The sequence below is a fragment of the Saccoglossus kowalevskii genome, chromosome 13 (assembly GCF_978046115.1).
Source record: "Saccoglossus kowalevskii chromosome 13, keSacKowa6.1, whole genome shotgun sequence".
Classification (NCBI taxonomy): domain Eukaryota; kingdom Metazoa; phylum Hemichordata; class Enteropneusta; family Harrimaniidae; genus Saccoglossus; species Saccoglossus kowalevskii.
In genome coordinates, this window is record NC_140653.1 from 30,588,007 (window position 1) to 30,612,449 (window position 24,443).

The 24,443-nt window shown below is 36.6% G+C and overlaps 1 protein-coding gene across 1 annotated transcript in view; it reads left to right on the plus strand.

The window, feature by feature from the left end:
* LOC102809055 (nonsense-mediated mRNA decay factor SMG5-like) overlaps nt 1-24,443 on the plus strand; it is an 85,842-nt gene continuing 61,399 nt past the window's right edge. The window contains exons 1-14 of the mRNA XM_085507205.1: nt 1-211; nt 6,467-6,565; nt 7,446-7,569; nt 8,565-8,727; nt 9,379-9,471; nt 10,154-10,322; nt 11,590-11,715; nt 12,129-12,406; nt 17,342-17,488; nt 18,120-18,761; nt 21,361-21,524; nt 21,633-21,708; nt 22,096-22,277; nt 22,876-23,067. Of these exons, the coding sequence (XP_085363331.1) occupies nt 138-211; nt 6,467-6,565; nt 7,446-7,569; nt 8,565-8,727; nt 9,379-9,471; nt 10,154-10,322; nt 11,590-11,715; nt 12,129-12,406; nt 17,342-17,488; nt 18,120-18,761; nt 21,361-21,524; nt 21,633-21,708; nt 22,096-22,277; nt 22,876-23,067 (2,529 nt within the window). The 5' untranslated portion in view covers nt 1-137. The remainder of the gene's footprint in view (nt 212-6,466; nt 6,566-7,445; nt 7,570-8,564; nt 8,728-9,378; nt 9,472-10,153; nt 10,323-11,589; nt 11,716-12,128; nt 12,407-17,341; nt 17,489-18,119; nt 18,762-21,360; nt 21,525-21,632; nt 21,709-22,095; nt 22,278-22,875; nt 23,068-24,443) is intronic.

Here is a 24,443-nt window from a genome sequence, read left to right on the forward strand (position 1 = left end):
GCAGGTGAGGTCAAGCAAGATGGCTGCCAAGTTGGTTAATTTCGGTTCTTGATTCTACGACAGGAGAAACAGATTTAAAGATTTCGCCGAATATCTTGATCCAAAATGTGAAGGTAGTGAGATTAAGAATACAAAGAATGAACACAAGTGAGGCGAAGCTACCTGTCAAAGCAGATGTCGAGAAACTGCAACAAACTAAACGAACTTATCGGTATGTTTATGTTTTGTTACTTTTTGTTTATAAGTGTATATGTGTGTGTATGCATGAAGCACAGTCCCTCTATCGTGGAGGTATGGTGGGTATGTTGTTTTTTTCTCATTATAATAATTAATATCTTCGGGTTTAATACGATAACCAGTCCGTATCTTCATGTCTGAAGGTACAGAAAGAATTCCTTTTGCACACCCACCCCTAACCATAACTAACCATGAACCCTCGCCACTATCCCCCAATTCAATTGTAATTATTACAGTCAAACCTGGATTATCCGAACAAAGTGGACTGTGACGTATTTGTTCGGTTAATTGATCGTTCGGATACGAGTAAACAAAATTAACATAAAATAAAGAACAATGAATGTTACATTGCATTTAAATAATGCAGGTGTAAATTTCTACATGGTAATTGTTAATAAAAAATCATTGTTATAAAAAAATCATACACAGCTGTCTGTTATTAATTATTAAGGCAGAGCTCCAGAAGGAGTACCTACACTTTATGCACATTTTTTTAAAATTATGCTAATTTATTCATGACGTAGCAGTTTCTGTGGTCATGAATATTCATTAATTTGTGGGTCAATACATTTTTAAAGGGGCGATATATTATTTTGGGGGAAGAGTTAGAAAGGGGGATTAGCAATCCTTAGGGGGTCAATACAAAAGAAGGGACCCATTTGGAGAGCAGCCATGCTCCTCGTGTCTGTTGTTGCACGTGACCTACATCTGTCAACTGTGTTCGTTCTTCGACTGTGTTCGTTCTTCGACGACTTCCATGTGGGGTAGTATTCTTGTGTTCTGTTTTCCTGACTTGAATTTTTGAATCCGCTGTTTGTGTTTTTAACGTCTTTCATGTCTTTTGTAGGAGTGTCCAATCCGTGATTCGAACTTGCGATCTTTGAGTTCCCAGCGCACTGTCTTGTCCACTGTACCACGAGTGTCTTCACACAGGAATTAGGATTTAAGTCCTATTCATAGGAGCACTGTCTTCACTAGCATTCAAAAATCTAACTAAACATACTGGATTCGAACCAGCGATCGCTCACATTGCTGACATAGTGCAAATCAACTGAGCTATGTGGGTAGTCATGCAAATTAAATAATTTGATGTCATATTTAGCTTTATTGCCAAATGGTGTTTGCGAGAAAAAGGTGGGCAGGCAAGGGAATTGAACCCAGGTCCTACTGATCACTATGTAGAGAACTGACCCACAAGACCACAATGGATTGACTGGATGTGTTTGCATTTGATAAGACTATATAGTGTGTATATATATAGAAATACAACATATTTCTATTATTGAGTTTCAATTGTCCAAAAAATTGCCAATTTTGTGTTTTTACTTGTGTAAACTATATGCATGCCATAACCCGTTAGCGTACATCTTGCCAATTGGGTGTTTGCTATTTGCGTTGCCCATACCTGACCCGACCCTGACCCTAATGCCAAGACACGTTCCTGTTAATAATTCCGTTGCCCATACCTGACCCGACCCTAACCCTAATGCCAAGACACGTTCCTGTTAATAATTGCTCAATAATGATACTCTGTTGTGCACTGTCTGAGAGTAAGTTGCATTGATGTCAACTGATTAAACAAGTTGCATTTAAGCAATTTCCACTATTAACAAGTGGTTAAATTGTGAGACTAAATAAGTGGACACATATGTGAGACTGATTTTGGTGTAGACAACTCTCGTTTAATTAATTTCAACCATTAACAAGTGGTTAAATTGTGACACTAAATGTGTGGACATAATTTGAACTTATTTGGGTGTAGACACAGTGTTTAATTAATTGTCACCATTGCAGGTTGTGAGAATAAACCTATTGTGGGTTGTTTGAGATGGAATTCAACTTTGGGCAAATGTTTAATATGGCCACTTACACTTATTCTATAGTTGTGTATAAATTCGGTGTTAATTTCATGTTACTTGCGTGAGACTTTATGTAATGCAGTTGTTTTCAGTGAGTGAGTGAGTGAGTGAGTGAGTGAGTGAGTGTGTGTGTGTGTGTGTGTGCGCGCGTTTGGATTTAATGTAATGGAAATGTGGATGCAAAGCACATTAATGAACTTGTGTTATTTATACTCTATTTTTGGATTTGATTTGGTGCGGCCACCCTCTGGGTGAAACCGCGTGTGTTTGTGTGTGCGTTCTTGTTTAGGGGGGGGGGGGTTAAGGCTTTATTGTTTGGGAGACGGGCTTGGGACCTAAAACGGCCCCATATATATATATATATACAACTCGTAACCCCGAGTAGGGACCCGGAACAAGGGACTACCAGCCGGGCCAACTGGACCTTGACAGGGCTATACAATTTGTATAGCCAATAACTAGAACAAAAATTAGTCTGAACTCTCATCCTCCAAAGAATGAAGAGGATAAAGAAAACGGATATGCTGAAGAAGTGGCGACCACGCTTCGATATTATCACCAAAACGTTTTCGCCACATAAACTCATATAAATAAGAAGGAAACAATGCCTTAGAGGTAGTCTTGACATGTTTTTTGACATGACTCCACATGCCCTCGGCGGTGTTGGTACATGCGCCGCTGTTCGGATCTACATAATGCATTGAATGGTTAACAGTTAAATGATAATACGGAGAATCAGGAGAACTCAAAGCAGAATAAGCCTTCCATTGGTCGGACATGATTGTAGTACCCGGTAAAATAAATGTGTTAATAAGAGGAATGAGAGTATCAGCGTCCCGTTGTTTGACGGGAACTAAAATACAACGACCCGTCCCCCGTTCAATGGCGCCAAAAACCCACTGCCCCTCTCGCCATCTGCCCCGGTTGTATTTGTTTTTGCCGAATTTGGATTCGTCGATTTCGACAATACAACCGGGGCCTCCTAATTGCACCGGGTTCTCCGCAAAATACTGGTGATTGTACGTTTCATCGGCCAGAATCGCGAAACAAACCTCTCTGCAGAAATTATAATAGTCAATAGCAGTAGTAACAGAAACACCCAAGTGAGTTTTAGTCGCAGTAACCGGAAACTTAATACACCAAAAATACAGTAACTGTAGAGTGGTAGCAACAGAAAGATGGCTGTTTGAAAACCACGTTCCGTTGCGAGCAGAAACACGCTTTCCGCAAGCGCGATGGTTACACCGCCACTCCAGTGGTTCCAGAGCTGGTGTGCGCTTGCAGAGAGTCATGTTTCTGCCACATGCATCACAGGAACGTGATTTCGCAATCAGTCCGTTCTGCTGACACCATTCCACAGTTCTCTGCGGGTTAGAAGTTAGTGAAAACAGAGCAGGCAGAGTAGGCTGTTTTCCGTCGATCTGGCCAATCTTGTTGATGGATGCTTGAGCCATTTTTGAGTGAGACTGGTCTTGCTGTAGTAGTATAGAACTTGAACATGAAATAAGTTTCTATTTCTGATGCAACGAAAGTTACTTGTTTGTCGATGCTTTATATATCTGTGCGTCTGTGACGTGTGCCCCTGCAATTCGTTGCATCTGTTTGGCAAGTGTTTCTATTATTTGTGGCCTGATCTGTTTGCGGGGCTGGACCAATGAACATCAGTTATCCCACCCCACTTCTAAGTACATTGTTTGTGGCGTCCGAATGTCTGTTTGCTATTTGACTGCTAATTATTAATGATATAATAGTTTGAACTTGATACGTGCCGGACTAACCGCAGCAGACGCATATCTATCTATTTATTTATTGCTGACCAGGTTTGTTGTTCTTGTGTTGTTAGTTCTGATGGTTAAAAGGTCACTGGAGCCAACATTACCAAAAGTGATTTCTAAGGCGTAAGAAATGCTTGCACTAAACACTGCAAGCGATTGTTGTATTTATTTTCTTTGAAAAAGTACTATTCTCCTGAAACGACGATTTCGTTATACGTGTGTTAACTCACTGTATTACATCCACATAAATGAAACTTTGACAGTAAATAGTCAATATTGCGAAATCAATGTTGTCAGTTTTGAGGCGTAATATACAACTGGTTGGTACTACTAATTACTCCTGTATTGCCATCACTGTATTTCCAAAACAATGCAATAAAATACTTTCTCACGAACTTAGTGCTTACTGAAGTCTAAGTAGTAAATCGTTTATGTATATTTGTAAAATTTTCCAATGTGTTTGAAAATACTATTACTTGTCTTTGCCAAAACTTACCTTGTGTCGATCTTCTATTTTCTTGCTTTAACTTGGTCGTAACTTGAACTGTCGAAGACTGTGATGATGGTTAATTTGTATTAATTTTAATGTGTTCGATTTCTTTCTTTTTTATTTGACGGGACTCGAACCCACCACGTTTTTCGCTTTTTATTTCGTTTTAATAGCACGCTTGTGTACTATGCCACGACGTTGGTCGCTAGAGACAGGAGTTTCGAAGTGTTACTTAAACCTTATCAATTGACTTGTTACAAATAGCAAACCTCTGAGGCGGCAGTTAAAACGTGTTATTTTTGTTGTTATTTATCTCGTGTGTTTTATCTTATTTTCGCTGTGTTATTTATCTCGTGTATTTTATCTTGTTTTCGCTGTGTTATTTATCTCGTGTATTTGACATTGTTGACGGTTTGGTTTTATTTTTTCCTAGTTTGATTTTTATCGTGGTTGTTTTCACGATGCGGTTAGAACGATCTAACATTTTACTATTTTGTTTAAGTATGATGCGGCACGCTTGTGTACCACGCCACGACGTTGGTCGTTGAGTGGTGTTCATTTTGCTAACTACTTCAATGTTCTGATGAGTTGAAGGGAAAAGCCAAAACGATTGCTAGTTTTCGATTGCTTCGGTTCTGGTAAGTGTGTATCTAGTGTGATTCGAACCCATGTCGTTTGTATTGGGCGGTTTTTCATTTCCCATGCTGGCTACGCCGTAATATGCAACCACTTCCCCGTTTTATTATGATTTTGTGAGTGTACAATGATGCCTCACCCGTCACGCCATGACCCAGTTTCAACCACACGGCCATTTTGGAACACAGTTCGTGACCCTCGGCGTGACCCGACTGGCTATATGATCGTTCTGTTCAACTGTTAAGCTAGGATTTATCACCGTTATTATCATTATATTGTCACGTGATTTGTTTTACCTTATGTGTAATGTCTTAAGTATCTTTATTGTAATTTGCATATACCAATTCGTATATACCGAGGAAACGACCCCGATTGAAGGTCATGTATTTTATGACGTCACCAATTCGTGTGTAGGTACTGCTTATAGATCTGTGCCATTATTAATTATTGTGTTAGTAAAATAATTCGTATCCATGAAGTAAATATATGAGGTGAATTTTGTCAAGATTGTTTCAGTCATAGAAATGATACAGGCGCTGTTGTTAGTTTCACTTCATCGATGTCCTCTTGACTTTCATACATGTGCCAGTCGATAACAAGTTGCCTTCCGTTGATTTCGTCAGTCATCGGAACTGTTGGTGCATTGGACAGCATGTTTTCTTTTTTGTTGTTGTCACTTTCAATGTCGTCTTTTCATCATGTTTCAATTGATGTTACCATATGGTAATTCTAATTGGCTGCCCTTCAACCTGTGTCAACAAAAAGTAGAGCATGCTGTGGTAGTCCCTTCCTGGCTAAGTGTGATTGCACTGCCAGTATAAATTCGTTCAGAAACCACAATGAAAATAAATCATAAGTCATCAAAGTCTTATTCCATGATTTATATTTCGCTGGAAATGAATTCTTGTTGCAGTTCTTAAAACAGCGTTGATTGGCATAACACCTGATGCAAATAAGTGGCAATTTGTGAGCATCGGTCTAGAGATCGGAATTTAATTTCTCAAATTTGTCATGGAAACACTGAGTTTCATTGTCATTTTACACGTTCACTTAGATTTAATTTAGTGGATTTTTCTTATCAGCAAAAATAGCAAAATTAAAGCCCAATGAATAATTAACTGTAATAAAAAAAAAAGTAGACAAATAAATGCCCCAAATAAACTAAGAACTTACAGAACATCTAAAAAAAACATTTAAATTGAAAGATTGTTTATTCAACATTGAAAATATAAATATGTATGAACAATTTTGAAATTTTGGATAAGTAACTACATTGTACTATCTAAAAATAGATGCTAAACGTCACACATTTCTCAGAACCTCAGTTGAGGGCAGAATCATCGAACAATGTAATAGTGCTTCCATGTGGTGGATGATTTCTTGTTTCTCTCTCTGTATGTTTACATAACATGATTTAAATGTTTTGAATACATTTAAAATTTCCCGATTTTTGTAATTTCTTTTGAAAGATCCATCTTGGATTCAATCAGAAGGCTTGAAAATGCAGCCAAGGGGAAGAATAGTTATCGAGATGTATTCCAGATGGAAACTATTGCTGTTAGAAACAGGTAAAGGTCGCTAATGTGCAAACATACACAACATTCTTCATGAGTTTTGTCAGCTTTACCAAAAGATAAAATATACACCAAAATTGTAGTTATCATCAGAAAAATAACAAGTTTCAGAGAGAACCACAAACACATACATATATGTGAATATCAATGCTGATTTAATTTGAAAGCATTTAAAAATATTACCATGAAATGACCAAGCCTGGTTGATACCAAGGTAGCGCATTAAATTGCCCTTTGATTGAGAGCTGCCTAGCCCTGTCATGTAGTCCCAAACATGAATATGATTCCTGTCAGCACTAGCACTTGCAATTTGAACATACAAAAAAAGTCAGGAGATAACAGTGACATTCAATGTCCAGAACTGTCGCCTGGCACAAAAACATTTATACACATGTATATGAATAATATTTCTCATTTATTAAAAAATTTATATTTTCAAATTGGTTGGGTGGACCCCTCTCAGATTTGTTCATTTTTTTGGATGATATCTTCGATTCTACAATTTTGATGAATTTTTTCGATAAAAATACTGACTTCTCAGATTTGTTGATTTTCATAATTTTAATTCTCCTATATTAATGAATATTTGTTTCATTTTTGGTAATTTCTGACTTCTTTCTGAAAATTGCCAACCCAATTGTTTTGATATTTTATATATAGGTACATGAGATGGATCAGTGTCAAATGATTTGGTTCCTTACCCTGTCAGATTTATTCATTTAGTGTCAACAACAATTTTCTCATTCTAGTAAATACTGGTATTCTTGTTATCAAAATGGTTGATTTGATATTTCGTTCTCATTTTGCACTGAAACATTTGAGCTACATCAGCGGACTGGCTGCTTATTAGTGAATTATTATAACTCTATTGTAGGTTGAAAGACCTTTGTGAACGCATGATGTTTCTCAATCCTGAAAACTATGGCAGAAAAGCTGAAGAACTTTTATGGAGAAAAGTATTCTATGATGTTATACAGTTAATAAAACAAAATAGAAAGGTAGGAAACATTCTTGCATAGACATTTGGTTTGCACATAATAATGAGTAAAACCAGGGCCATGCATGCTTGTACATATTTTGTCATCATCATCATTTTTTTCCATGGTCAAGTATTATATTGTAGCAATCAGCTTAAAATCTCTGTCATGTTCAATCATGTATTCTTTTTAGATCCAACATAGTGATGACTGTTTTGGCAATTAACTTGGATCAACTTAAAAGTCAATCCTGTTTTATTACTATACTGTACTTCCCCGAATATAAGCCCAGGGGCCTGAACATGTAAAATCGGGAAAATTAGGGGGTGGGCTTATACTCGAGGACCATCTCAGAAAAGACATGGGGGGGGGGGGGGGTTGTAACCATCTTCTCAACCATGACAAATTATCCAAATGACATTTTTCGTTCATAGCACCGGTCTTTTTGATTTCCACGACACTTTTTACAATGAAGAAACAAACATGTTCATAAAATTACACACATTTTATTACAATACGATTTACATACGGTGCAAAAATGGGTAAGGTCTGTGGAAAAAACAGTCGAAGGCAAGATCTTTGTCATTATCTTCGTTGTGGAGTGTTTTCGATCGTACACAAACTCTAAAAAAGCAGGAACTAAACTACCATACCACTCACGATTATTATGCAATGAAATACATTTTTACATGCATATTTTAATAAATGTCGTCGATGCCCGGTAAAAACACCATGGGCCTATATTCGGGGATGGCCTTAACTTGTTAAATGTCTAAAAACAGAGGGGTGGGCTTATACTCGGGGAGGGGCTTATGCTCGGGGAAGTACGGTATTACCTAAAGTTAAACCACATACTTTGATTTGACTTCTAAAAGAACCACAATATTCACACCAATGGCAATTTGAGTTGTACGTATTTAGTGTCTCATTGTACATTCAGAAACAGTGGGGTCTTCTTAAACTATGTAAATGTGTTATTGTTTTCTAAAGATACAGCTATTATCTTTATTCAATAGCATGTACGCGGAGGAAGTTCTCTGGAGTGTGCTTATAGGACACATCTGTCATCAGCTGTGGGTTACTATCACCATCTACTTAATAAAGTACAGATTGAATTCAATATAAATGTGGATGGTGTAGTGGACTGGATACATGTAACAGATTCACAAACACACACAGGTAAAGGGCAAACTTGAAAATTCCCCACAACAACCTACATTTGTTTTACCAATTTACATTTATTATAAATAATGGTTGTGTGTTTAAGCAGTTCATGTATGTGCTTGGTGTGTATGTAATAATAATAATAACTTTATTGTCAACCTATCTCCATTGAGATCTGGACTAACATACAATACAGATTAAAAGATACAGAAAATATATATTTAAAATACAAAAAATAACAACAATAAATAAAAGTATAATGGAAAAAGAAAAGATAACTGTTAAAAAAAATCTGTATCTGTATGTATACTGCTATGTTTACACTCACCACAGATAAGCTGCTCTGTTTTTACTTGGATGGTTCATGCACAAATGATGACATAACACAAAAAGGCGATTTGTCACCTGAGCTAGTCATTACCTTATTCATGTCTTTCTACTGAGGTCATTAGCAGTTGTACTTTTTTCTGAGTGATGAAAACTGCAGCAGTTCCTGCGGCTTGCTGATGACCGCATAATACCACAGTGATCACTGCAGTGCAGTGCTTCTACAATTTATATTAATTTCTGATATTTACTCTTTCTACATATAAGTCTTTTTCACGTACCAATATGGATTCATGGATCATTTCTTTAACAACAATATATTCTATTTTTTTCTCAAAGACAAGAAAGAAAACAAAAAACCAGTAGACCCTAAAGCTGTCGAATGGGCAAAGAACTGTTGCCATCATTGCTTGGTGTATCTTGGTGATCTTGGTGAGTGATAATATTTGGTATGTGTGGGGCATCTCACTGACACAAAGACATGAAAATACCTTACAGTGACTTGTTTCACCTAACTTTGACAATGTTTGATGGTCAGTTTAAATATTTACTGAGCTAATAATAAAACTGTGGTAAATCAACTCAAATAAATCTATCAATCCTTTTTGTTAAAAAATATTTGTTCTTATTTTGTGCATCTCAAATAAAAGCATATGTCATAAAACAGTAAAGGTGTATGAATGGCAACATTTAGTTGAAAACTCAATTAAAAAAAAAGGAGGGACTTGCTTGTTGGCAAGGTACTTATAACATGGATCTGTTAAATTTGTTATATTACGCATATTACTTCACATACCAAAACCATCAATCAAAATTTGCCAACAATACATTTAAGAATATGATTTTTTTGGTTAAATTTTAAGCACAGTGATTTGTAAATAATAACGAGTTGTGCTAATTATGATTTGTAAATAATAACGTGTAATAACGAGCTGTGCTAATTATGAATAAACAAATATCGGTACAGTGTATATTTATACGTTTGGACTGAATGTTTTAGCTACCATATTGTTTTAGTCCCCATTATACAGGGACTATGTCATTAACAGTGACTTGTTTTTCATTGAAATTGACTACACATTTATACATTGCTAATACTGTTATTGTATCTAAGCACGCTATCAACAAGATCAGGATGGGTACAGGAGCACGGTTTTATCCCAGCGTTACTATCATCAAGCCTTGTTATGGAATGCAGATATTGGTATGCCACATAACCAGCTTGGTACCCTGTCTGGTAACCGACACCAGAGTTGTGATGCAGCGTATCACTACATGAGATGGTTAGTGTAGCTGTTATACCTCACATATATATCATAACAAATCTTGGGTAAATGAAAAGCTACTGTGAAACTTTGCAGTTGCCATCATAGAGAATGAAAACATGCTTGAACATACCATATTGACGGTAATTAGTACTGCCTACTTTACATAATTGGCAGAGGTGTGTCTATGGTCAAAACATATTTTTAATGATTCAGTATACTATTAAAGCAATTGTTCTCTTGGAGATAAACTTCTAATAGAGCAAATACCATATGGTTTTGTGCTTCATAACCTTTTACCCAGCTCCATGAAATGCACATTTTGTATTTTTGTATGTTACTGTGAAATACTTTATTTTAGCTTAAATAAATTTTTGCTGAAAAGACTTTGTGGGTTTTTGTATGGAATTTATTTTCACTGATTTTTGACGAGTTGAATGTGTAAAATATAGGGGAAAAAATAAATTTGCTGGATTTTATTTTCACTGAATTATTCCTTCAGCGAAAATAGTGAAATTTAATTCCAAGCGAAAATAAAGTATTTTACAGTAGTTTACATTTAGTCATAGCTTAGATGTCCTCTTGTTTCTCATTATCACTATGTTCAGATTGGTATTGCAATAAAGATTGAATGTCGATGTGTATGTGCCTGTTCCACCTATATCTCCAGAACTACATAGTTGATTTTAATGAAACTTAGTACATAAGTGACCTGTCGAGATCTGATTAGTTGTATACCTAATTATGACCTAATTTGCCTAATAATAAGCACTCTTTCAGCTTGTTTGATATTTAGCTGTTGATATCTCATGAACATTTTTATGGCTTTCAATGAAACTTGGCATATAGGTATAATCCACAGTCCTCATATTTATTTGGCTGAAACTCATCTATACCTTATAAGATGAAGAATAATAAAACTATTTGCATTACAGGGAATATTTGAAGAACCCATGATGTATCCTTAAAACTTGCTCCATAAATACTGTGGAATAATTGACAAATTTAGTTTTTTATTAAGAATTTTGCTGACTTTCAGGCAAAATTTTGAAAAGTACAAACCCCAATAGTACAGTGCACTTTTATGTGTCGCCTGTATTTAGGATTTGTGTGATGTTTCATGCACTCAAGTGTGTGTTTTTTTCTCTAAAAATTGTTTTTTTCCAATGAATAATTTGATAGCATTAATGTTTCTAGTTCAAATGCATTACTACAAGTTAAAATTGAATGTTAGGAAAAGTCAAAAAGGTCACCAAAAAAACATTTATGTTTTTTTGCTATTCAGTTTGATGACATTTTCTCCGTTTGATGGTGCACATGCCAATTTGCAAAGATTGCTGGAAAAAAACAGAAGACGATACAAGGAATTACCACAATCTGACCTCCGAGATTTACCACCAGATCTACAAAGGTAAGAAATACTAATCGCACTTCTAGTGTCCTTGCTATCTTGTGCTGATTGGGTTTGTTGGGGTCTCCAAAAACACATCCTGCTCCACCTGCTGTATATCTGTTTTAATCAGAGAGTACCGGTAGTCATTATAATAGTAAGTTTTTTATTTACATTGAGGCCTTCCCAAATCTTCTGTCCAAAAACTCATAATTGCTACCAGCAAAACTTCAACTTTGGTATTTGAAACCAAAACTGTCAAAGAAGCCTTTCTTTGAGTTTGAAATTAGAAAAAATGTATTTTTAATTGTAAAGGTGATCATGACCATGGCATTCAAGTGGGACATCTAGTTAAAAACCTCTATGATCTCAGTGAATTTTTCTAAAATGTATATGGTTCATGTCATCTCATAGTTCTCTCTTTTTATTTACAGACCAAAAGATATAAAGAAACTTCTGATAGAATTTATGTATTTACTTGATATTCTGCAGCCAGACTCAACTGCTAGCACTGCTGAAATATCTGAGGTGTGTCAACGAGTCCTCCATGATTTCAACTTGTGTATGTATTACACACACAGCAACGGTGATCAGCCAATCATGCCATCTATAAGAGGTGCTGAAGATGACAAAGAACAGTTTATACCAGATGATTTAGTCTTCAAGATTGTTGTTATGTGTTTGATTACTATTTATAGACTACAAGAGACAGGTAAGACAGATCCATACAAAATTATACAGACATGTGACAGTGTCAGTAACACCTTTCACCACATTACATATCAGATAACACCATCTGGCATATAACACAACACTATAGCATTTCACATGGCATTGTCACCACATGATTTTACACATCATTTCATATCATCACATGATGGCATTATTAGTCCCCGTTCGGACGCAGTCCGAAAATGCATCAAAATCGCACATTTTCACCATTCCGGACCCGGATCTCAGTTATGATTGGACGGATTTTGTTCAAATTTGGTACATACATTAAACATAATAGGACCTTGATGCACGTCATTTTTTTTTTTGGATCGGGTTCGAAATGGCCGACTGGCGGCCATTTTGTTTTAAAGAATTCAGTTCTGGATCCGTATCTGAGACATGCTTGGATTGATCGAGTTCAAACTTCACACACACAAGGTACATCATGTCACAAATATGTATGTGCATTTGTTTCATGATCTCATTAACGATAGCCAAATGGCGGCCGCTTTAAGGCCGAAAATGCATTGAAATCGCACACTTTCACCATTCCGGACCCGGATCTCAGTTATGCATGGACGGATTTTGTTCAAATTTGGTACATACATTAAACATAATAGGACCTTGATGCACGTCATTTTTTTTTTCGGATCAAGTTCGAAATAGCCGACTGGCGGCCATTTTGTTTTAAAGAATTCAGTTCTGGATCCGTATCCGAGACATGTCTGGATTGATCAAGTTCAAACTTCACACACACAAGGTGCATCATGTCACAAATATGTATGTGTATTTGTTTCATGATCTCATTAACGATAGCCAAATGGCGGCCGCTTTAAGGCCGAAAATGCATTGAAATCGCACATTTTCACCATTCCGAACCCGGATCTCAGTTATGCATGGACGGATTTCATTCAAACTTGGTACATACATTAAACATAATAGGACCTTGATGCCCGTCATTTTTTTTTTCGGATCAAGTTCGAAATAGCCGACTGGCGGCCATTTTGTTTTAAAGAATTCAGTTCTGGATCCGTATCCGAGACATGCTTGGATTGATCGAGTTCAAACTTCACACACACAAGGTACATCATGTCACAAATATGTATGTGCATTTGTTTCATGATCTCATTAACGATATCCAAATGGCGGCCGCTTTAAGGCCGAAAATGCATTGAAATCGCACATTTTCACCATTCCGGACCCGTATCTCAGTTATGCATGGATGGATTTTGTTCAAATTTGGTACATACATTAAACATAATAGAACCTTGATGCACGTCTTTTTTTTTTCCGGATCAAGTTCGAAATGGCCGACTGGCGGCCATTTTGTTAAAGAATTCAGTTCTGGATCCGTATCCAAGACATGTCTGGATTGATCAAGTTCAAACTTCACACACACATGGTACATCATGTCACAAATAGATATGTGCCTTTATTTCATGATCTGCTTAACAATAGCGAAATGATGGCCATTTTAAGGCCGAAAATGCATCAAAATCACGTATTTTCACAATTCCAGAACCGGATCTCAGTCATGCATGGATGGATTTTGTTCAGATTTAGCACAATGTGTTGTACATATGCAGGTGCATTTCGGTCATGATCTGCTTTGAATGTACATGTCACTCAAATATGAACGGAACGGGGACGTGTCATTGACAATGACTTGTTTTATTTAAGCTTCACATCCAACATAGACAATTACATTTATTCAGGATTTTTTTCAGATCTGAGAATTGTGCATGTTGCAACTGAACTGGACATACTAAAAAAAAAGTGAACACAAATTTATTTCTTCTGTTATTTATTGAATCTGAGCACAACCAGTCAACTCACTCACTGTATTTCTAATGCCAACGTTTCCATTGAATCTGAGCACAACTAGTCAACTCACTCACTGTATTTCTAATGCCAACGTTTCCATTGAATCTGAGCACAACTAGTCAACTCACTCACTGTATTTCTAATGCCAACGTTTCCATTGAATCTGAGCACAACCAGTCAACTCACTCACTGTATTTCTAATGCCAACGTTTCCATTGAATCTGAGCACAACTAGTCAACTCACTCACTGTATTTCTAATGCCAACGTTTCCATTGAATCTGAGCACAACTAGTCAACTCACTCACTGTATTTCTAATGCCAACGTTTCCATTGAATCTGAGCACAACTAGTCAACTCACTCACTGTATTTCTAATGCCAACGTTTCCATTGAATCTGAGCACAACCAGTCAACTCACTCACTGTATTTCTAATGCCAACGTTTCCATTGAATCTGAGCACAACCAGTCAACTCACTCACTGTATTTCTAATGCCAACGTTTCCATTGAATCTGAGCACAACTAGTCAACTCACTCACTGTATTTCTAATGCCAACGTTTCCATTGAATCTGAGCACAACTAGTCAACTCACTCACTGTATTTCTAATGCCAACGTTTCCATTGAATCTGAGCACAACCAGTCAACTCACTCACTGTATTTCTAATGCCAACGTTTCCATTGAATCTGAGCACAACTAGTCAACTCACTCACTGTATTTCTAATGCCAACGTTTCCATTGAATCTGAGCACAACTAGTCAACTCACTCACTGTATTTCTAATGCCAACGTTTCCATTGAATCTGAGCACAACTAGTCAACTCACTCACTGTATTTCTAATGCCAACGTTTCCATTGAATCTGAGCACAACCAGTCAACTCACTCACTGTATTTCTAATGCCAACGTTTCCACTGAATCTGAGCACAACCAGTCAACTCACTCACTGTATTTCTAATGCCAACGTTTCCATTGAATCTGAGCACAACCAGTCAACTCACTCACTGTATTTCTAATGCCAACGTTTCCATTGAATCTGAGCACAACCAGTCAACTCACTCACTGTATTTCTAATGCCAACGTTTCCATTGAATCTGAGCACAACCAGTCAACTCACTCACTGTATTTCTAATGCCAACGTTTCCATTGAATCTGAGCACAACCAGTCAACTCACTCACTGTATTTCTAATGCCAACGTTTCCATTGAATCTGAGCACAACCAGTCAACTCACTCACTGTATTTCTAATGCCAACGTTTCCATTGAATCTGAGCACAACCAGTCAACTCACTCACTGTATTTCTAATGCCAACGTTTCCATTGAATCTGAGCACAACCAGTCAACTCACTCACTGTATTTCTAATGCCAACGTTTCCATTGAATCTGAGCACAACCAGTCAACTCACTCACTGTATTTCTAATGCCAACGTTTCCATTGAATCTGAGCACAACCAGTCAACTCACTCACTGTATTTCTAATGCCAACGTTTCCATTGAATCTGAGCACAACCAGTCAACTCACTCACTGTATTTCTAATGCCAACGTTTCCATTGAATCTGAGCACAACCAGTCAACTCACTCACTGTATTTCTAATGCCAACGTTTCCATTGAATCTGACCACAACCAGTCAACTCACTCACTGTATTTCTAATGCCAACGTTTCCATTGAATCTGAGCACAACCAGTCAACTCACTCACTGTATTTCTAATGCCAACGTTTCCATTGAATCTGAGCACAACCAGTCAACTCACTCACTGTATTTCTAATGCCAACGTTTCCATTGAATCTGAGCACAACCAGTCAACTCACTCACTGTATTTCTGATGCCAACGTTTCCATTGAATCTGAGCACAACCAGTCAACTCACTCACTGTATTTCTGATGCCAACGTTTCCATTGAATCTGAGCACAACCAGTCAACTCACTCACTGTATTTCTAATGCCAACGTTTCCATTGAATCTGAGCACAACCAGTCAACTCACTCACTGTATTTCTAATGCCAACGTTTCCATTGAATCTGAGCACAACCAGTCAACTCACTCACTGTATTTCTAATGCCAACGTTTCCATTGAATCTGAGCACAACCAGTCAACTCACTCACTGTATTTCTAATGCCAACGTTTCCATTGAATCTGAGCACAACCAGTCAACTCACTCACTGTATTTCTAATGCCAACGTTTCCATTGAATCTGAGCACAACCAGTCAACTCACTCACTGTATTTCTAATGCCAACGTTTCCATTGAATCTGAGCACAACCAGTCAACTCACTCACTGTATTTCTAATGCCAACGTTTCCATTGAATCTGAGCACAACCAGTCAACTCACTCACTGTATTTCTGATGCCAACGTTTCCATTGAATCTGCGCACAACCAGTCAACTCACTCACTGTATTTCTGATGCCAACGTTTCCATTGAATCTGAGCACAACCAGTCAACTCACTCACTGTATTTCTAATGCCAACGTTTCCATTGAATCTGAGCACAACCAGTCAACTCACTCACTGTATTTCTAATGCCAACGTTTCCATTGAATCTGAGCACAACCAGTCAACTCACTCACTGTATTTCTAATGCCAACGTTTCCATTGAATCTGACCACAACCAGTCAACTCACTCACTGTATTTCTAATGCCAACGTTTCCATTGAATCTGAGCACAACTAGTTAACTCACTCACTGTATTTCTAATGCCATTGTTTCCACTATAGTAAAATAAATAAGCAATAAGTTGACATGTTTTCTTCTTCTGCATTTATCTGACCATAACCAGCCAACAGAACAGTATTTTAAAAATCTCATAATTTTTGCTATTTAATGAAAAATAAATAACACAATGATATGACACACATTTTCTTCTGTAGCTTGTATCTTCTGTACAGCCAAAACAATCTGGGTATTTCCAGGGTGTTTCAAACCTTATGAATATTAATTAGCTCATGAATATTAATGAGCAACCAGCACTCCCAAAGAACTGGGCAGATCCCTGAAATTGTTAACCAATAGTTTCATTTTCATAAATTATTGACTTGCTTTAATACATATTCTTCTTGTACAAGTTGGTTCTAAAGTACAGTAACTAATTCATCACTGTTTTTATTTCAGGTTCTGAGCAGGTTTCAGCCTCTATAGCATTTACATTGGCATTATTTTCACATGTATTGAACCACTTAAATTCTCGTATTCAGTCATCATTGTATGACATGGAGCATCCGTTAGCTATCATAGACAGTAATGACAAAGATGATTCCGGTAAGTTGACAAGGCTGCATTTAAATACTGGATAACACCTGAACAACAATTATGTGACTTCATGTTTATAGTAGATCTGTAATTTTTAATTCTTTGCAAATGAGAGATTACTTCATAAATCCTCTCTAGCCTAATTTTGGTTTTATAGCAGACACCAAAATAAACTGAAAACTGCTTATCAATCTTCTTTGCAACATTGTAAAATTAGAGCACTCTCATCAAATATACAGTAGTGGGATTTTTGATATACAAATTAGTGTTGTTACTTTGATGGCACCGTCATAACAAACTCTTAGAAGTATTACAATGCTGCATATAAGATAATCAGTTTATTTCAAAGCCTGCTGTAAGAGAATTTACTGTCATAATATGGCTGCTGTAAATCATTTCACCATTGCAGTTTTTCCAATTCAAAGGCATTCTTGGGTTGAAATTTCTCAAAATTCAAAAAAAATTTCACAATATTTTGAAACATTTGTCTCTCATGAAATTAAAATGATTTACAGTATTTTGTGGTCAGAGTGTTATTTGTGATAATGACACATTTGTGAATAAGTAGAACTAAACTGAATTGAAACAGTCTTCTTTGTTTTTACACATAATAAAGCTGATTTGATTTGTTCCTCCATAGTGCTATTATGCAGTAGTGGGCATGAAAGTGAAGAGGATGACCAACTAACACCCCAGAGTACAGGTACCATTACACCAGGCAATAGTCAAGATGTTACTTATGGAAACAACTCACTAAAGAACAGAAAGAAACCACAAACCAAGAGAGTGCGAGCGATACATAAACTACGAAGACAGAGACGAGGACTGGAAGATGATTTAGATCTAAGTGAAGGAGAAGAAGACTTAGGAAGCAGCCAATCAGATTACAGTGATTCAGACAGTGAATTGTCAGCAGATGATGTGCTTGTCTCGGATTCTGACAGTGAGGATGAATCATTGATGGAGAGTCAGGAGTTGACGCCAGGTTTTGCCTCTCGTACTCACTTACTCAGTGATAACCATTATCAAGAACCATCTAAAGAAGATATCAGCAACAACGTTTCCCTTACTAATAATCTAAAAGACATGTCAAACCAATTGTTTTCACAGAATCCAAGTGCTAGTTTCTTGAGAAGGAACATTCGGTTGGCACCAACTTTTGATGCATATGTTCTGGATGCCAAGGCACAGGGAGAAAGCAAAACTAGTGAAGTGGCGATAGAGGACGGCGATAGAGGAGAACCGACAAAGGTGATAACTGAAGATCCTGAAGATGATGAAGGTATGACTTTCTTTGATGTACTTCTCTGATACCTCTTCAATTAACACATAACAGCATGATCTTGTTAGCCATTAACCATTAATGTAAAAAAAAAAACTTAGATTCTGTGTTAGATTTCCTCTGGTTTCAAATCACAAATTTAACAACTCCATTTTTAGCTCCACTGCCAACATAGATGACAGAGCGGAGCTGTTCGTATTGATGATTATCCGTCGTTGTCCATATTGATGATTATCCGTCGTTGTCCATCAACTATTATATTTCAATCTTCTTTTTGAAAACTACCAGCTCAATTTTGATACTTTAATAGTATTATGTAACTTGGGTTGACCTTTTTTCATGTCATGATGGTATTTCCAATTCTCTATTTTTAGTCCCCGTTCGGACGCAGTCCGAAAACGGGGACTTATGTTTTGCCCTGTGTGCGTTCGTGCGTCCGTGATCACCTGTATCTCGAACATGCATGGACCGATTAAGTTCAAACTTCACTCATACATCACACATTATATGGGACATATGCACATGCATTTTTTTCATGATCCGATTACTGATAGCCGAATAGCGGCCATTTTAAGGCCGAAAATGCATCAAAATCGCACATTTTCACCATTCCGGACCCGGATCTCAGTTATGCATGGATGGATTTTGTTCAAATTTGGTACATACATTAAACATAATAGGACCTTGATGCACGTCATTTTTTTTTTGGATCGGGTTCGAAATGGCCGACTGGCGGCCATTTTGTTTTAAAGAATTCAGTTCTGGATCCGTATCTGAGACATGCTTGGATTGATCGAGTTCAAACTTCACACACACAAGGTACATCATGTCACAAATATGTATGTGCATTTGTTTCATGATCTCATTAACGATAGCCAAATGGCGGCCGCTTTAAGGCCGAAAATGCATTGAAATCGCACATTTTCACCATTCCGGACCCGGATCTCAGTTATGCATGGACGGATTTCATTCAAATTTGGTACATACATTAAACATAATAGGACCTTGATGCACGTCATTTTTTTTTTCGGATCAAGTTCGAAATAGCCGACTGGCGGCCATTTTGTTTTAAAGAATTCATTTCTGGATCCGTATCCGAGACATGTCTGGATTGATCAAGTTCAAACTTCACACACACAAGGTACATCATGTCACAAATATGTATGTGCATTTGTTTCATGATCTCATTAACGATAGCCGAATAGCGGCCATTTTAAGGCCGAAAATGCATCAAAATCGCACATTTTCACCATTCCGGACCCGGATCTCAGTTATGCATGGACGGATTTTGTTCAAATTTGGTACATGCATTAAACATAATAGGACCTTGATGCACGTCATTTTTTTTTTGGATCGGGTTCGAAATGGCCGACTGGCGGCCATTTTGTTTTAAAGAATTCAGTTCTGGATCCGTATCCGAGACATGTCTGGATTGATCAAGTTCAAACTTCACACACACAAGGTACATCATGTCACAAATATGTATGTGCATTTGTTTCATGATCTCATTAACGATAGCCAAATGGGGGCCGCTTTAAGGCCGAAAATGCATTGAAATCGCACATTTTCACCATTCCGGACCCGTATCTCAGTTATGCATCGATGGATTTTGTTCAAATTTGGTACATACATTAAACATAATAGGACCTTGATGCACGTCTTTTTTTTTTTCGGATCAAGTTCGAAATGGCCGACTGGCGGCCATTTTGTTAAAGAATTCAGTTCTGGATTCGTATCCAAGACATGTCTGGATTGATCAAGTTCAAACTTCACACACACATGGTACATCATGTCACAAATAGATATGTGCATTTGTTTCATGATCTGCTTAACAATAGCGGAATGATGGCCATTTTAAGGCCGAAAATGCATCAAAATCACGTATTTTCACAATTCCAGAACCGGATCTCAGTCATGCATGGATGGATTTTGTTCAGATTTAGCACAATGTGTTGTACATATGCAGGTGCATTTCGGTCATGATCTGCTTTGAATGTATATGTCACTCAAATATGAACGGAACGGGGACGTGTCATTGACAATGACTTGTTAGCAAATATTTTTGGCATTTTTGATCATTTTTTGACTTCTTGAAAACTGCTACTCTAATTGCTGTGATACTTGGTATGTTGGTACCTTGGATGGACCTCTATTAGATTAGATCCTTCTGTGCATTGGGGGGGATACTCAAGGCTCTGCTGAAACAGCGGAGCTATTTGTGTTGTCAGGTTACTTGTTCATATATATTTGTGAGCCTTTGTTTCTTGTTTGATGTCATGTTTCCAGTAATTTTGAGAAAAAATTATTGACTATCATTATTTCAAAGCTTCATTAAATGCAGTAAATGCAGTCATATTGACAACATTGAGAACAAAAATAAATGTTTTAGTTTCTTCCTCAAAAAAAGTATTGACCTGGTAATGCCTCTTCCAAAAAATTGTCTCAATAACTGAATTTCTCTGCTAGACATTGTCATTGTAAGTTGTTTTTTACACAGTTATAACTATTTTTCAGTTTACAAACCAGTCTGACAAACCAGTTCTGTCAACACGTGATCAAGTTTGTTAATAAAACATTGTCATATTTCTTTGTTCTTTAGATGATGATAAAGACACAGACAGTGTAATTGACAGAATGGAGAGAAAAACAGAGACTCTAAAACAGTTGGTTTCAGTGCTTTCTGAACAAGGACTTGTGTTATCTGTTAAAGTCTTTGCTGATTGGTTGATAGCAAACCCATATATCATTGACACCTGTGCACAAGTAAGTAAATCAGCCAATCAAGTGCTGTGAATGTTACAGCTTTCAATGTCCAATGATCACTAAACAAGTGCGTAGGACATGTAACTGTATTTTTATTTTTTTTTACAGAGTTCTCAGTCATTGTGGTCCAGACTGTCTGTATTTTTAAATCATCTTCCTGAAGAAACACAAATTAACAATGAAGGTACATTGACAAATCTGTTAGTAATTTGTGATATAACTGAGCTTAATGGTAAATAGCAAGAGATGCTGATATTCAATGATTAAACAGATAAAAGTAATCTGCATTATTCTCAGTGTTCACTTTATTAGCATGCATACATTAGCAGTTTAATATTTCAGATTTACTAATAACTTCATATTATATCTGTGATGAGCATATGGAACTTTTTTGCATGTCTTTGTTTTCTAGTCCTGAAAATTCACATTGATCTGCACAAGATGTTGATAATTCACTCTCATCACGCAGTGGCTAGTTTATCAGTGTTGAATCCTTCTTAAATACTTGATAAATGTTGCTATAGAAACCTGGTATTTCCATTGTTTATTTAGCATGACATTTTGCTTGCAGACATCTGTGAAAGTTGTGAAGCTATATCTATCGTCAATAGTGCCATTCAATACAATGATTGGCACCAAACAGTGCCACTAACTGAGGATTATGCTTTGTATAAACTACCATCTCTTCAACAAGCGCATCAACATCTGGAATATAACCATTCGGAATCTGCTATGCTGTCAAAAAAAGATGAGGTAGGTTCCATTCAAGATAGTAGCATTAATTTGCTCCATTAGAAGCGCTTCTCTAATAGAAGCTTTGCATTTATTATGGATTATTAAAATATGACATATTTGGACTACAGACGCGCACCCGTGTGCGCTATTAATAGATCAAGTACAATATCTACGTTCCAGCTGTCACTCAGTTTTATAGCATTTGTGTCACTCACATCACATATTTTCATTGCACATTTTATTCGCACTATTCTGGAGCCTGAATAGACTAGCTCAACCATAGTAATTGTTTATTTTATTTTCCCTATGAATGTATGTTGCAAATAATATGCAAATATCTAATGCAAATTGGGAATTCACCCGATACTGTTACATATATCAGCTCACCTACCATATATATATATATATATATATATATATATATATATATATAATATTTATATTGTTGCAACTATGAAAGATTTTCATGGCAAAATATGCTCTTTATCATTTCCATAGTAACCATGAAAAAGTGAGCATTATTTTTTTTCATGAATTAAATGACATTTAAACATGTACATGTAGACTTGTGCTTCTGCCTCTATTAAAACAATGTTTTCTGTTCTTGATTACTCAGGCGCTTGTTAGAGGTACCTTTCTTCGCCAGTTTGGTTATCATCTTGCAAATTTAACTTCATCAGTACTGGTTTATGACCAGGAAAAGTGCTTGTTTCTTGTTTCATCCCAAGTAACATTGAACCCTGATAAACCACCAGCAGAAGATGAGAAAGCATCCCTTGCAACATGGGCTGAAACACAAATGAAGATGGTAAGTCAGTATTTACATGCTCTGCCAAACCCTACAAGCCAACCACAATGGTTATGTCTGAAAAATGCACATATATGTGCATAGTTCAGCACATGTTTCTCATTGTCTACTGACCGTGGTGTCTGTACAGGACTTATACATGCATTTATGATAACAGCAGCAGGGAACAATGGCATTTTTATAAATTTGCCAACCAGTCACTGCATGTATGAAAGATGTAAACAAGTTTATCCTGCTGTAAAAGTTCAGTCTTCTTTGTTAGCCTAATATTAAATTAAAATAAAGCAAAGATTTATGGGGTTCAAGCAATATGGCTATTATATATATTTGGTTTGAATTAATAATTCATGTAATTTACATATATTAAAAAGTATGCTTAATTAAAATTAAGTAAAATATTTTGAATATCTTTCTGCAATGTGTTCAATTACCTTTTTGCATTTAGAACAAAATAAATTGCATTTACTTTAATAATGATGCAGGTAACTTGGTCCCTGAGAATCCTCCCCACTTGGAATAATTCAAAACAATCTTATATCAGCAGATAAAAACAAGGGTAAACAATTCTGCTATTGTTGAGGGCAGTCTTAAGGAGACCATGAAACAAACTGAAAGTTTCTAAAGTTGAATGACCAGAGTGACCTTTCAGGTTATTGCCTCATGAGGGCAGTGTTTATGTGTACCGTAAAATGTGCTTTATCTGCATGCAGGCTTAGTAGTGTCTGATAAAACACATGAAAGACATTTACAGTCTTATGTAAACCATCTTTCATCATATCACACAGTTTGTTTTGTTATGGTCCATCCAGACTTTACAGACCATAAAATACAGCTGTAAAATAACTTATTTGATAACATAAAACCAGGCAAGTGACATTAAATGCTAAATTCCTAGCAGCAATCGGCTGTGATTACTGTATTTTAATGAGGGTGCATGGCCCTGTAAACTACAAAGTATTTTATACTGCTTGGTGTGTCTATTAAATGAATCGGATGACAAACCAGATGGAATATAGCTAGCTTGTAGGCAATTTATTTTTGTGAGGTCATTTTGTATTTAATTGCTACGACATGTTGGATGTTGTCAGATTGTCCACTGCATTATAATTTGACTTGATCCTGTACTCTTGATTGTTTCATTTTGACGTTTTTATATTTCCACAATTAACATGTCGTTTAGATATTAACACTTCACCACTGTTCATGGTAATGACTTACATATTTATATCTGGATTTACACCTATCAGCATTGATCTGATGCTAGGTACAAACATTAACACAAATGTGAAGTTTTGATTATTTGCGTTTACTAATCAGGTTCAATTGACATGTCCCTACATGTTATGGTAGTTCAAAATAGGAATGACTTTATCTAT